This window comes from Ictidomys tridecemlineatus, chromosome 9 (assembly GCF_052094955.1).
Source record: "Ictidomys tridecemlineatus isolate mIctTri1 chromosome 9, mIctTri1.hap1, whole genome shotgun sequence".
Classification (NCBI taxonomy): domain Eukaryota; kingdom Metazoa; phylum Chordata; class Mammalia; order Rodentia; family Sciuridae; genus Ictidomys; species Ictidomys tridecemlineatus.
Window position 1 is genome coordinate 2,112,819 of NC_135485.1, and position 13,588 is coordinate 2,126,406.

At 40.8% G+C, this 13,588-nt stretch overlaps 1 protein-coding gene across 23 annotated transcripts in view; it reads left to right on the forward strand.

Moving 5' to 3' along the window:
• The window catches only part of Grk4 (G protein-coupled receptor kinase 4), an 87,378-nt gene that overhangs the window by 24,665 nt on the left and 49,125 nt on the right, over window positions 1–13,588 (forward strand). For 6 of the 23 annotated variants that reach the window (XM_021722146.3, XM_021722150.3, XM_013355902.4 and 3 more), the window contains 4 exons: window positions 7,186–7,289; window positions 8,561–8,653; window positions 9,604–9,667; window positions 12,143–12,283. In XM_021722146.3, coding sequence (XP_021577821.1) covers window positions 7,186–7,289; window positions 8,561–8,653; window positions 9,604–9,667; window positions 12,143–12,283 — 402 coding nt within the window. Of the gene's footprint in view, window positions 1–6,905; window positions 6,943–7,185; window positions 7,290–8,560; window positions 8,654–9,603; window positions 9,668–9,709; window positions 9,750–10,013; window positions 10,087–12,142; window positions 12,284–13,588 lie in introns of those variants that run through there. The other 17 variants (XM_078020903.1, XM_078020901.1, XM_078020902.1 and 14 more) reach the window with 12 other exon arrangements.

Here is a 13,588-nt window from a genome sequence, read left to right on the forward strand (position 1 = left end):
GGAACCATGTAAAAATAAAATAAAGGTTAAAAAAAAAAAAAGATTATTTAAAAAAATTTTTTTTTTGAGATGTGGTCTCACTGAATGCCCAGGCTGAGCTTGAACTTGTGATCCTCTTGCCTCAGCCTCCCTGATAGTTGAGATTTCAGGCATGGGCTGCTGTGCTAGCCTGACTTGCCAAGTTCCTGTTTCCTTTCCTGTGGCTTCTGTTTTGTAGGCTGTTAGAAGTCCTAGATTCTGGAAGGAAAACAGTAATGACATTTCATGAACACTCTTTAAGTCTTGCAAATGTGACAAATTATAATGAATTTATAGATATAAAGGTTGGGAAATCCAATATCAAGGTACCAGAATCTGGCAGTGGCCTTACTGTGGCATCACATGGCAGAAAGGCAAAGAGAACAAAAGCAGAAAGGGATGCACCTACTTACCAGAGAGCATTAATCCATCCAGGAGCTGCATACTTCTTAAAGGTCCCATGTCCCAGTACTGTCACAATGGCACTTAAGTTTCACCATGAGTTTTGTAGAGGTTGGATATTCAAACCATGGCACTTGATGGTAGTGAGAGATGTTCATACACCATTTCTCTTCCTTTATTTACCGTCAGCCTAGGAACTGCCACACTCTTCCTCGTCTCCACCTGATGCCTTGCCCTTGTACTTGGTCATCATTGTAGTTGGTCTTTGCTGATATTTTCTTTAACAACAATAAGAACAAAATCTATTGATTTTACATACTAAAAATGAGAACTTCTTAAGGTCATTTATTCAAATTTCAGAAACCTAGAATATGTAAAATACCAAACGTAAGAAGAACACTGTGTGTTTTCGTTCTTGTATCCTTTCAATCATTCTTAGTTTTCTTAGTTTTCATATCAGGTTTCTCAGATATTAAAATTCATCCAGGTTGAATGTACAATTAAAAGGAATCATGACAAAAACCAGTTGGATTTTGTTGGGAATACAACATTGGTTCAATAGCCAAAAATGATCTTCTCCTCTGGTATATTGTATTATCGTTACAGGTATTGTGATAGACACAGAAAAAGCATTTGACAAAATCTATATTCTTTGGTAATAAAAATATTCAACAAACTAGGAATGGAATGGAACTTTCTTGGCCTGGTAAAGGATATCTATGAAATACCCTCAGCTAATATCTTATTTCAGGGTGACAGACCGTATGCTCTAGGGCTGGGGCTGGGGCTCAGTGGTAGAGTGTTTGCCTTGAATGTGTGAGGTACTGGGTTCGATCCTCAGCACCACATAAAAATAAATAAATAATATAAAGATATTATGTCCATCTACAATATAAAAAATTTTTAAAAGATTAGGAACAAGATGAGCTTGCCAGTTCTCACCACGTCTATTGAATGAAGCTGTGACAGGATATCCCATTGTACACACATAAAGAAAAAATACTAGAGCTAATAAATGAGATTATAATGATGGCAGGATACTAGACCACTGTCCAAAATTCTACTGTATTCTTGTACACAGCAATTAAAATCCCAAAAACTAAATTAAGAAATTCCATTTATATTTTCATCAAAAATATTTAAGAATAAATATAACAAAATGAAACATTTGCTTACTAAAACCACAAATCATTGAAAAATTACAGAAGATCTAAATGAATGGATAAATATTCCATGTTCATGGATCAAAAGTCTTAATGTTGTTAATATGGCACTATTCTCCAAATGGATTTACAGGTTTGAAAGAACGATCAAGTCTTGTTGGTTGGTGGTATTGGGTGGGAGAGGTTTGGCCTCTGTGGTGGATGAGAGGGAAAGGACAGCATATCCCGCCACTTTAACCCCTTTGTGTATAAAGGAGCTACCATCTGAGAACCAGAGGAGGTCCAAAGAGGGCAAGGTCCAAAGAGGGCAGGGGTCCCTCAGAAATGGTGGTAGGGCAGGGTAAAATCGTCTCTAATACCTCCAGGCATTTGTGGACAGGATCTTGTGAGGGAGAAGATGGGAGGAAGAAGGCAGCGTTTAATGAAGAATAGGACTGAAAAGAGATGGAGGGATTTTCAAGGAATGAGACAAGGAGGGATAGAACCCTGGAAGGAGGAAGTGACTGTAGCCCCTTGTAAGTGAGGAAATCCTTTAGATGGTGAGGAGATGAGATGGTTAGGGGGGAGCCAAAGGTAAGCTTGTAAGCTTCTTTCTGAAGGTCATGGGCCGCTGCTAGGGCTCTGAGGCATGGGGGCCAGCCCTGATGGTGGGGTCAAGCTGTTTGGATAGGTAAGCCACTGGTGCAAATGTGGGGCCATATTCCTGACCCAGAATGCCCAGACTTTGCCCCTGTTTTTCACGTACATAGAGGGTGAAGGGTCAGGAGAGGTCCAGGAGATGCAGGCGGGTGCCCGGAGGAGGGCCTTCTTAAGGATTGTAAAGGGCTTCCCTACCACTGAGGGTAGGGGTTCATCTTGGGGGCCCTTGGCCAAATTATATAGCGGCCTGGCGAGGAGGGAAAAATTAGGAATCCAGGCCTCGAAGTACCCAGCCAAACCCAAGAAGGAGAGTCATCTTTGGTCTTTAGTGTCTTTAGACCCAATAAGTTGTTTTCTGTCTACTGTAATGGCCTTTTTCCCTTGAGAGATAGAGAACCCTAGATAGTGACCTCTTTACATGCTATTTGGACCTTTTGTGGAGAGACCCGATATCCCTTTAAGGCCAAGAAATTAAGTAGGAGAACTGTGTCATCTGTTGAGTACCCTTTGAACGGGCTACAGAGGAGAAGATCATCAACATATTGCAAGAGGTGGATTTGGGGCACTGGGGGTGAAAAAATTGGAGGTCAGAGGCCAAGGTTTGTCCAAAGAGGTGTGGACTATCTCGAAATCCCTGAGGAAGGACAGTCCAGGTTAGTTGTGGAGAATGTCTGGTGGTGGGATCTGTCCAGGTAAAGGCAAAAAGATCTTGTGATTCGGGGGCAAGGGGAATGGAGAAGAAAGCATCCTTTAAATCAGTGACCAAGAAGTGGGTGGCAGTGTGAGGGATCTGAGACAGCAGGGTGTATGGGTTGGGAACCAAAGGATGTACGGGCCTAACGGAGGTGTTGATGAGTCTAAGTCCTGAACTAAGCGATAGGACCCGTTGGGCTTTCTTCCACTAGTATGGTAGTATTGTAAGGGGAATGAGCAGGACGGAGGTACCCCTTGCTAAGAAGGTCCTGAATAATAGGTTGTAGGCCCAGAAGAGCTTTTGTGGACAGGGGATATTGAGCCTGATTGGGGAAGGTGTTAGGATCTTTGAGATGAATGTTAACTGGTGGGCAGGAAACCATGGAGGGGGTGTGGGTATCCCATACAATTGGGTCAACCAGGTTCGTAAGGAAGGGGTCCTTTTTCATGTCAGTCTCACAAGTGGAGCAGAATGGCCAGTCTTCTGCCAAATGGGCCAGAAAAGATGAACAGGCCGATTCTGGGGCCTGATGCCAGGAGCCCGGATGTTGATTGTTGTATTAAATTTAGAGAGAATATCTCAGCCGAGCAAAGGAGCTGGACATTGGGACATAACTACGAACGTCTGAGAGAATGGGAAGTTGTCTATGGAACAGAGTAATAGGGGATTCTTTTTTGGATAGATGTTCCTTCCTCCTACCCTGACAATAGGAGAGATGTACGGCACTGTTTGCCCCCAGAATTCTGTCAGGACTGAGAAAGTAGCCCTGGTGTCAAGGAGAAAGTCAACCTTGCGCCCATCCACCTGAATCCACACCCTGGGTTCTTGTTTATTAATTGTTACGGCCGGCCAGGGACAAGGACCCAAGGCTCTGTCAATCTTTGATTGCTATGCCCAGAAGGTCAGAGGATTCCCTGGCTATAGGCTTCCTACGGAATCTAGGACAGTCAGAACCCCAATGACCTTGTTCTTTCAAGGTTCAGTACAACCCCTATCAAAATTCTAGCTGCCTATTTTGTAGAAATTAGGAAGCTGATTTTTTTTAAGAGAGAGAGAGAGACAGAGAGAGAGAATTTTTAATATTTATTTTTTAGTTCTCGGCGGACACAACATCTTTGTTGGTATGTGGTGCTGAGGATTGAAACCGGGCAGCATGCATGCCAGGCGAGCACGCTACCGTTTGAGCCACATCCCCAGCCCCAAGCTGATTTTTTTTTAAATTTTGAATTCATATGAACATTCAAAGGACACAGAATAGTTTTAATATTCTTGAAAAAAACAGGAGTCACACTTTTTAATTTCAAAACTTAATGCAGAGCTACAATAATCAAGACAATGTGGTACTTAGATAAGAATAGACATACAAGTCAATGGCATAGAATTGAAAGTCCAGAAATAAATCTATACATTTACAGTCACTGGGCTTCTGATATGGGTGCCAAGACAGTTCAGTGAGCAGAAGAAGAGTCTTTTCAACAATTGAATCCAGAACAACAGGATATTGTTGAAAATGAGGTTGGACCCTTACCTCAAACCATAAATAATTAATGCCATATAGATAAAGATCTAAATGTAAGAACTAAAAACTATACAGCTTTCTAATATTCAGGTATATTAAGGACTCTTACAACTCAACAATAAAAACACAACCCATTTCAAATAAAGCTCGAGAAGTCCTACTTGGCTGTGTGCAGCCTCGGACCAGTTGCACTGCACGGTAACTTGCTGTGTTATGCGTTAGCTTACCTTATCTCTCTGCTCCTCGATTTGGGAGGCATGGCTGTTCCTTTTTTGGCGAATGAATATCTATTAATGTAAAGCGTTTCTAAGATCAAAAATAGTCTTTATTTGAAGTTAATCATTGAACAGTCTTTTTTTATTTGTTCTACTTAGTTGTATACAACAGATGAATGCATTTTAATTCATCATACACAAATGGAGCACAACATTTCAATTGTCTAGTTGTACATGGTGTAGAGTCACACCATTTGTGCATCATACATGTACCTAGGGTAATAATGTCCATCTCATTTGCCGTCTTTCCTACCCTCATAAACCCTCCTCAGCCTCCCCTTTGCCCTATCCAAAGAACCTTCATTCTTCCCATGCCCTGCCCCCTATCATAGATCAGCATCCACTAATCAGAGAAAACATCCAGCCTTTAGGGTTTGGGGATTGGCTTACTTTGCTTAATATAATGTTCTCTAGCTCCATCCATTTACCTGCAAATGCCACCATATTCTCTTTTAATGCTGAGTAATATTCCACTGTGTATATATACCAAGTTTCTTTATCCATTCATCTATTGAAGGGCATCTAGGTTCCACAATTTAGCTATTGTGACTTGTGCTGCTATAAACATTGATGTGGCTGTGTCCCTGTAGTATTCTGTTTTTAAGTCCTTTGGGTATAGACTGAGGAGTGGAATAGCTGGGTCAAATGGTGGTTCCACTCCAACAAGTTTTCCAAGGAATCTCCATACTGCATTCCAGATTGGCTGCACCAATTTGCAGTCCCACCAGCGATGTATAAGTGTGCCTTTCTCCCCACATCCTCACCAACACTTATTATCGCTTGTATTCTTGATAGCTGCCATTCTGACTGGGGTGAGATGATATCTTAGAGTACTTTTGATTTGCATTTCTCTGATTACTAAAGATATTGAATACTTTTTCATATATTTATTGATTGCAGGTGTGTCTTCTTCTGAGAAGTGTCTGTTCAGTTCCTTAGCCTATTTATTGATTGGGTTGTTTGGGGGGTATTAAGTCTTTTGAGTTCTTTATATATCCTGGAGATTAGTGCACCGTCTGTAGTGCGTGTGGCAAAAACCTGCTCCCACACTGTAGGCTCTCTCTTCAGCTCAATGATGTTTGTTTTGCTGAGAAGAAGTTTTTTAGTTTGAATCCATCCCATTTATTAATTCTTGATTTTATTTCTTGTGCTTTAAGAGTCTTGTTAAGGAAGTCGGGGCCTAATCCGACGTGATGGAGATTTGAGCCTTTTTTTCTTCTATTGGGTGCAGGTTCTCTAGTCTCTGGTCTTCTATTGTGTGCAGGTTCTCTGGTAATAATGTTCAGGTCCTTGATCCACTTTGAGTTGAGTTTTGTGCATGGTGAGAGATAGATTTAATTTTATTTCACTGCATTTGGATTTCCAGTTTCTGAGCACCATTTGTTGAAGAGGGTATCCTTTCTCCAGTGTATGTTTTTGGTGCCTTTGTCTAGTATGAGATAACTGTATTTATGTGGGTTTAAAATTTTATATTAAGGGACTGGGGTTGTAGCTCAGTGGTAGATCATTTGCCTTGCATGTGTGAGGCACTGGGTTCAAAACGTAGCACCACATAAAAATAAATAAATAAAGATAGCTATTATTTAAAGACTCTATATTAATGTTTAAAAAATAAAAAAGGACTGAGGATACATACAGCTCTGAGTGCCCCTGGATTCAATTCTAGTACCACAAAAAACAAAAAGATATTAGTGATCCTTTCTGAGCCGGTGAGGTGCCATGCTCCTGTAGCTCTAGCTATTTGAGAGGCCAGGTAGGAGGATTGCTTGAGTCTCTAAACTTGAGGCCAGCTTGGGCAACATAGCAAAACCCTGATATCATCACCCTCTGCTTGCTGTCTCTGTCATTTTGACTACCATAGTCATCTTACATATGAAATCATATAATGTTAGCCTTTTCGTCACTTATTTGACTGAGCAGGATTTTGTCAAGATTCGTCATATTGTAGCATGTGTCAGAATGCTCTTTCTTGGTGTGATCCTGGACGTTGAGCCCAGGCCCTCATGCATACTCAGCAAGAGTTCTGCCACTGAGCTAGCCCAACGTTTGAAAGTCTTTCCTTTTTAAGGCTGCATGCATATGCCACATTTTATTCGTCCATTTGTGGAAACCTGGATTGTTTCCACCTTGGGCTAATGTGAGTAATGCATATTCTTCTTCAAGGCTCCGCTTTCCATTCTGAATTTTTTTCTTAGGGGCTGGGGATTGAACCCAGGTTCTCACGCTGATGAGGTAAGTGCCTGCCACTGAGCTGCACCCGCTAGCCCTCATTCTGTACATATCTGGAGTGCAGAGGAATGGGTCTGGAAAGGCAGGCAGCAGGCTGAACTCTGGAGAGCAGGACTGGGGTGGGGGGATTTGTTATTGCATACATTTTATGTTTTCATTTTTTAATAGTAGGCTTTTAGGTTCTTCTTACAATTGGTCAACTGTGAAATTACTAATTGTTATGTGTTTGTTTTGTGCTATATTGAGAAGAAAGAAGCCCTTTTACCAGAAATACCTCCAGATATTGTGCGGCATTGTAGATGGAGTCTGAAACAGAACCCCTCCAAAGATGTCTTTGAGGAATGCACTAGGTAAGAGTATTTTCCAAATTAAAATGACCACTTTCCCTAGAAGGAATGACTGTGGGGTGATGATGACATGTATGTGAGTGGTCATGTGGTGGAGACTGTGTCCTAGCAGCCCTGGGATACCTCTGGTCATCTCTGCACTGCCTTAAAGAATGCCATCTCATTTTGTGTAAGCACACTTGATGGTATTCAGATGATGATGAAATAACATTTATCAGAGTGTGGGTGCATTGCTAAGTGACTCATGACCACTTTTAAGATCTTTTCCTATGTATTTTTAATGCCCAAAGAGTTTTCAAAACCTTATCTTACATTGGTCTTACATTGATGTTGCAAGTGGGCACCAAAACTCAGGGAGTTGAATTTGCTCATTTATTCATTCAACAAATAATTTATTGAGGGCATCTATTACTAAGGTCTACTCTAAGTAAAAATTTTATTATTTCTATAACGAAATTATAAATAAAATCTAAGAGACATGACTAATCTCATAAAATTTCTTCAAGAAGCTTAGGGGTTGGGGATGTGGCCCAGTGGTAGAGCACTTGCTAAGCATGTATGAGGCCCTGGGTTCAGGCACCACAACCAACAACAAATAATAACAACCATAAGAAAGAAAGGAAAAAAGAAATGTGTAGCCTAAAGTAATTTATTGGGTACTTTATATTCAGTTTCAGATGTGTCACATATTAACATTTTCTACCAAATGACTATAATCATTCTGATATTGCTTGCTTTAGTGTTGTGGCTCTTTTTTTGTTTTTTGTTTTTTTCAAGTCCTGGGGAATGAATCCAGAGGCACTTTACCACTGAGCCCCTTTTTAAATTTCTTTTCTTTCAAGATGGGTCTGAGTTGCTCAGATTAGCCTCAAACTTGCCATCCTCCTGGCTCAGCCTCCCAAGTAGCTGGGCTTACAAGAGTATGCACTGACTCCGGCCCACTTTAGTCTTATTTACAAAAGGTTTGAATTTTGTAAATTGTGCATGAAACACATACATGCACACACCTTGAATGCTTTTTAAACTCTTGTCTTACTAATAGTATATTTTTTTATTGACTTAAGATGGGAGGGTAAAGTGATTTCATGTCTTTTAAATTCTTCCTATTTTTAGTGATAGCACTGGAATTCATTGTGAATTTCTGTAATAGCAGTTGTATACTGAATTGTGTATAATGATGGACCGTTCCATATTCTGTGTTAGTGTACTGAGACATAGATGTTTTCATGTTTTTACACAACAAATGTATATAATTACATAAACTCTTTTTCTAGAGTTGTCCATAACTATTTGAGTAAAGATCCATTTGAAGAATATCAAGAAAGCCCTTATTTTTCCCAATTTCTGCAATGGAAATGGCTAGAAAGGTATGTTTTAATTTAAAACTCAATAGAAACAAGTAGTTACTTCTAATAATGTGTACTGATTGAGGTCTACTTTTCTATCTGTCAAAACACTACTGTAAATTCTGAGGTATATATGGCATTTTTATACAGAAATTATTAACAGGTATAGTATTACATAATTTCTTTTGAGTCAATGAACTCTAGTTTCACTTTTTAAAGTAGTAGTCCTGTTGGTACAGTGGTTAGAAAATAAAACATCCTAGACATATAATAATATAATATGATGGTTGAAACTGCAATCTAGGCTCCTGTTCAGCCTCTTGCTAGCTGTGACCTCAGGCAAGTAACTTAACCATTGTGAGCTTCAGGTCCTGTAAAGGAGATAATTCCGGAACTTGCCCTGTTGGGCTATTGTTAGAATCATCTGGGAAATGCATGTGAAATGTTTAGCCCAGTTTGGGCACACAGAATTAGTGCCCTGACAGTGCTATTATGATCACTATTATTGTTACTGAGATTATTGTTGACTGATTAATTTTCCAGTTGCAGTTCACATGCTTCTTTTGGAACATTGGGTATAAATGTTTTTGAGGTTCTTTATTCAGAGGACAATGTGCTATGTTATGCATTTTCCCTAGCAGCTCTCTGGCAGGTTCAGAGGTATGCCTGAGATAGTGCCATGAGTTTAAACATGAGTATTTCCTAGCATGGGCTGCTTACAGACCTGTCTTCAGTTAGAAAGGATGACTGGACTGCTCTGCATCTTGCATTAGTGTTTTCAACAAATCTGAATTACACTTGTCTCTGTGAATGCAGTTCCCAAGAGGAAGCCCTGATGCCTTGGTTCTGGGCTTTCCTGGGGAGCACAGTTGGTCACCAAATATGACTGGCCTGGGAGCTGCTAGGCTTCTGTATTTTAAAATAACATCATGTATGATATAAGACCTGAAACCTTTTTTTTAATTGATTAGGCAACCAGTAACAAAGAAGACTTTTAGACATTACAGAGTTCTAGGAAAAGGTGGATTTGGAGAGGTGAGTGATATGGGCCAGTTATGAGCAGTACTTTTGTTCTAGACAGGTGGGCAACCAGGTCATTGGAAGACAGGAGCTTCAGGTAAGGTGTCAACTTTACCACTATATTTATTTCCTTGCTGTGTGTTTTGGGAATTGGTTAACCAATCCTGAGAATGGAGATAAAAGTTTGAGCAAAAAATACTTTGCTACAAGCTTTTAAAAAAATCCCTCACCTTTTTGATTTCCTATTTTTAAAGGAAGTTGTTTTCCTGTGCTTAATTTTCTTTTTTTTTTTTTTTTTAAAGAGAAAGTGAGAGAGGGGGACAGAGAGAGAGAATTTTAACATTTATTTATTTCTTCTTAGTTCTCGGCGGACACAACATCTTTGTTGGTATGTGGTGCTGCTGAGGATCGAACCCGGGCCCCACGCATGCTAGGCAAGCGCGCTACCGCTTGAGCCACATCCCAGCCCCTCCTGTGCTTAATTTTCAAGTTGAGGCAGTTTGTCCAAATTGAAAGATAATTATTTCTACAATGTGAATTTTTTATTATTCTATTTCTATAAATTAGGAGTAGCCCTAAAATTCAGATAATTCAGAGTACTTTTTTTTTTTTTTTTTTAAGAAATGTGGTGTCACTCTGTTGTCTGCTGTCCACAAATTCATGGGCTCAATTGATCCTTCTGCCTCAGCCTCTCTAGTAGCTGGGACTCTAGGTACCAGCCACCTCACCTGGCCAGAGTTCATCATTAAATACTTACTTAACTCATCTGTTTCAAAGGTGACATGTGCCAGTTATGAAAATTACCATTGGTGACAATGTTGAATGTGAGCACTTTCGGTCAGGAGTAGGGAGAGCCATCAGGGAACTAAGTTCAAGTGTTCAAGTCAGAAGTAGGTCACACTGTCCACATGTGATATAAACCATGCATGCTCCCAAATTTCAGAATAAGGCAAAAGCCACCAGCACTGCCTTTAAATTATTCAGGGAGCTGACCCAAAAGTGAGGCACTACAGTGAGGTGTTGCATATTTGCATTTTGATACTCAGTGAGAAACTGGCTGGCACAGTCATCCCTCCAGGCTTGAACTTCTTTTTTTTTTTTAATAAATATTTATTTATTTATGTATCTTTAGTTTTAGGTGGATACATTAGTTTGTTTTTATGTGCTTCATGCATGCTAGGTAAGCACTCTACCACTGAGCCACCACTCCTGCCCCCAGCCTTGAACTTCTTAACTTGAAAAAGTTAAGAATCTTCTTTTTTTTTTTTTAAAGAGAGAGAGAGAGAGAGAGAGAGAGAGATTTTTTTTAATATTTATTTTTTATTTTTCGGTGGACACAACATCTTTGTTTGTATGTGGTGCTGAGGATCGAACCCGGGCCGCACGCATGCCAGGCATGCCAGGCGAGCACACTACCGCTTGAGCCACATCCCCAGCCCAAGAATCTTCTTAATTTTGTATTTTAAAATATAAAAAGCAAAATAGATATATGGGGACATATTTAAACTAAACAGATTAACATGCCACACATGAACAAGTTCCATATAAAAACATGGCATTACATTCACTTGACTGGGCAGCCTCTCACCGTGAGAAGCTAGGATAAGAGATGAAGAACAAATTTGAAAGCTCAGTGTATCTTAGGCTGTTGCAGGAAACAGACTGTTCAAGAAGCGGCAAGCAGCTGGAAGACAACTCAAACTTCATTCCAGAAGATCAGCCAGAGATCAGACTCCAAATTCTAAGCATCCATCACCAGTTTTCCACAACATTTATAGGCTATCTAATGTCATAAATTTTCTAGTCTAAATGTGGTTGTGCGAGGGTTTCAAGTGGGAAGCAAGAGTGTGATAAAAAGAACTGTCTGTTTGAACTAGGCCTCTCTAGCCTTGGGCTGGAGCCTCCACTAGGGTTTACACTTCAAAGGCATTTGTACCTCAAAGGGAAGTAGTTAGATCTTAGGGAAAGTCATTTCCAGTTCAAAAGATAGGAGTGGAAGATGCTGATCAAGTTTCCTGAAGACTAGCTGAGGGGAACTCTCCCTTTCCAGGGCACTAATTCTGATGACATTATTAAGATAATTTATTTTGCATCCAGGCAGGGGGTAGTTACCCATTACTAGGGCATGCTGGTATGCACTTATAATCCCTGCTACACAAGTGCAAGGCCAGCCTGGGCAAATAAGACCAGTCACAAGATAAAAACATCCAAGTCCTGGGGATGTGGCCCAGTGTAGTGTTTGCCTGGTGTGAGGGAGTCCCTGGTTCTGTCCCAATACTGCACAAACAAAAGGAACCATGTGATATGTTCACAACTGAAATGCCCTTGGCTTCTCAGGTTTTGTTTCTGAACTTTACTAAAGAGGGTTATCACAGAATAAACAGGTGTTTGTGTGTGTGTGTGTGTGTGTGTGTGTGTGTGTGTGTGTGTGCGCGCACGTGCGCCCCAAGAATCACAGTTGTATATAAACCTTTTCTTTGTTTAAACTAGGTTTGTGCCTGTCAAGTACGAGCTACAGGAAAAATGTATGCCTGCAAAAAGCTAGAAAAAAAAAGAATAAAAAAGAGGAAAGGTGAAGCTATGGCTCTGAATGAAAAAAGAATCCTAGAAAAAGTGCACAGTCGATTTGTAGTAAGTACTTTCTTTAGGGAGCGATAGAGAACTGAGGTGCCACAAGAGGTCAGACACTGGCTGCCAAGGCCAACGGAAGGAAGGGTGTGCGGCTGAACCTGGCTGCAAGCCCACCTGGTGGGCAGTCCACCTCTCTTATCCTCCTTTTTGCCTGGATCGGAGGAGCTCAAGGTTGCCATCTATTGACTGGCTAATCTTAAAATTGGGGCCAGCAAAGGGAAGGGCTATAATTAAAATGGCTGCAACTGGAGCTTATGTTCCAATTAAGGCTAAATGCTACATTCTGAAAACGAGCCACCCGACTTACTGTTTCTCAACCCTGTAGGATATATTGTAGGCTGTAAACTCCTGTTGGAGCCCTGGAGTCATGCTCTCTGCTTCTCAGTGGAGTTTATTTGGGGCTTGCTGTCCAGTGGAAGGGAGAGTTTGTCTTCCTTATGCAGATCTTGCGCAGAGCGGTGTTGATCCTGCTGCCAGCTGTGTCTTCCTTTCTGTTGCTGCCATCCATTCTACTCTCAGCCCCTCTTCACTTTTGTACAGAGGGTTATTGTCCCCTCAGTTACCTTGGCGTTTTCTGGTGGCATGCTCTCTCCTTCCTTGAATGGCCTCCAGCTAGCTGCTCTTGCCACGTAGGGCATAGTGATGTGAATGTGCTGAAAATACTCTTTAGCCTTTCTCCCATCTGGGCCTTCTCTGTGGCTGAGTCTCTCTTCCGTCTCTTTGCCTTTTATGATTCCTTGTGTGTTTATCACTAGTGTACCCCAGTCACACCAAGCCCAGGGTTCCTCCTTCATGGTTGCAGGTACGGCTTGATCAGGGCAGGCTGGAATCAGGTGCCTCCAGGCCCCAGCTGTGCTGTCATTGTGTGGTGCAGCATCCTGTCCAAGCCGAGGTTCCTCCACCTGCTGACACATTCCTGCAGCCTCTACTGCAGTACGCAGGCTAGTGAAAAGGGAGAGTTTGAAAAATAATTTCTAAAATGACTTAGAATATTGAGTTATTTCCTCAAAGTCATTTGTTTCTTAGCACTGGAATCAGCTGGTTTACAATGAGGGACAAATTCCTTCACAGCCCACATCTGAATTTAGTGCACATGTGCGTTGGTATGTGTAGTGTGTCAGTTTCATATGCAATTACATGGAAATCTTTTTAATAAAATGGGCTTATCCTTGAATCGCTTTAAACATGTGTAACTGAAACCAGAGACTAGATTCCCCACTTTGCCAATTTCCTTCTGGGTTCTTTTTTTTTTTTTTTTTTTTAGTTGTAGTCAGACACAACACCTTTATTTCACTTAGTTATTTT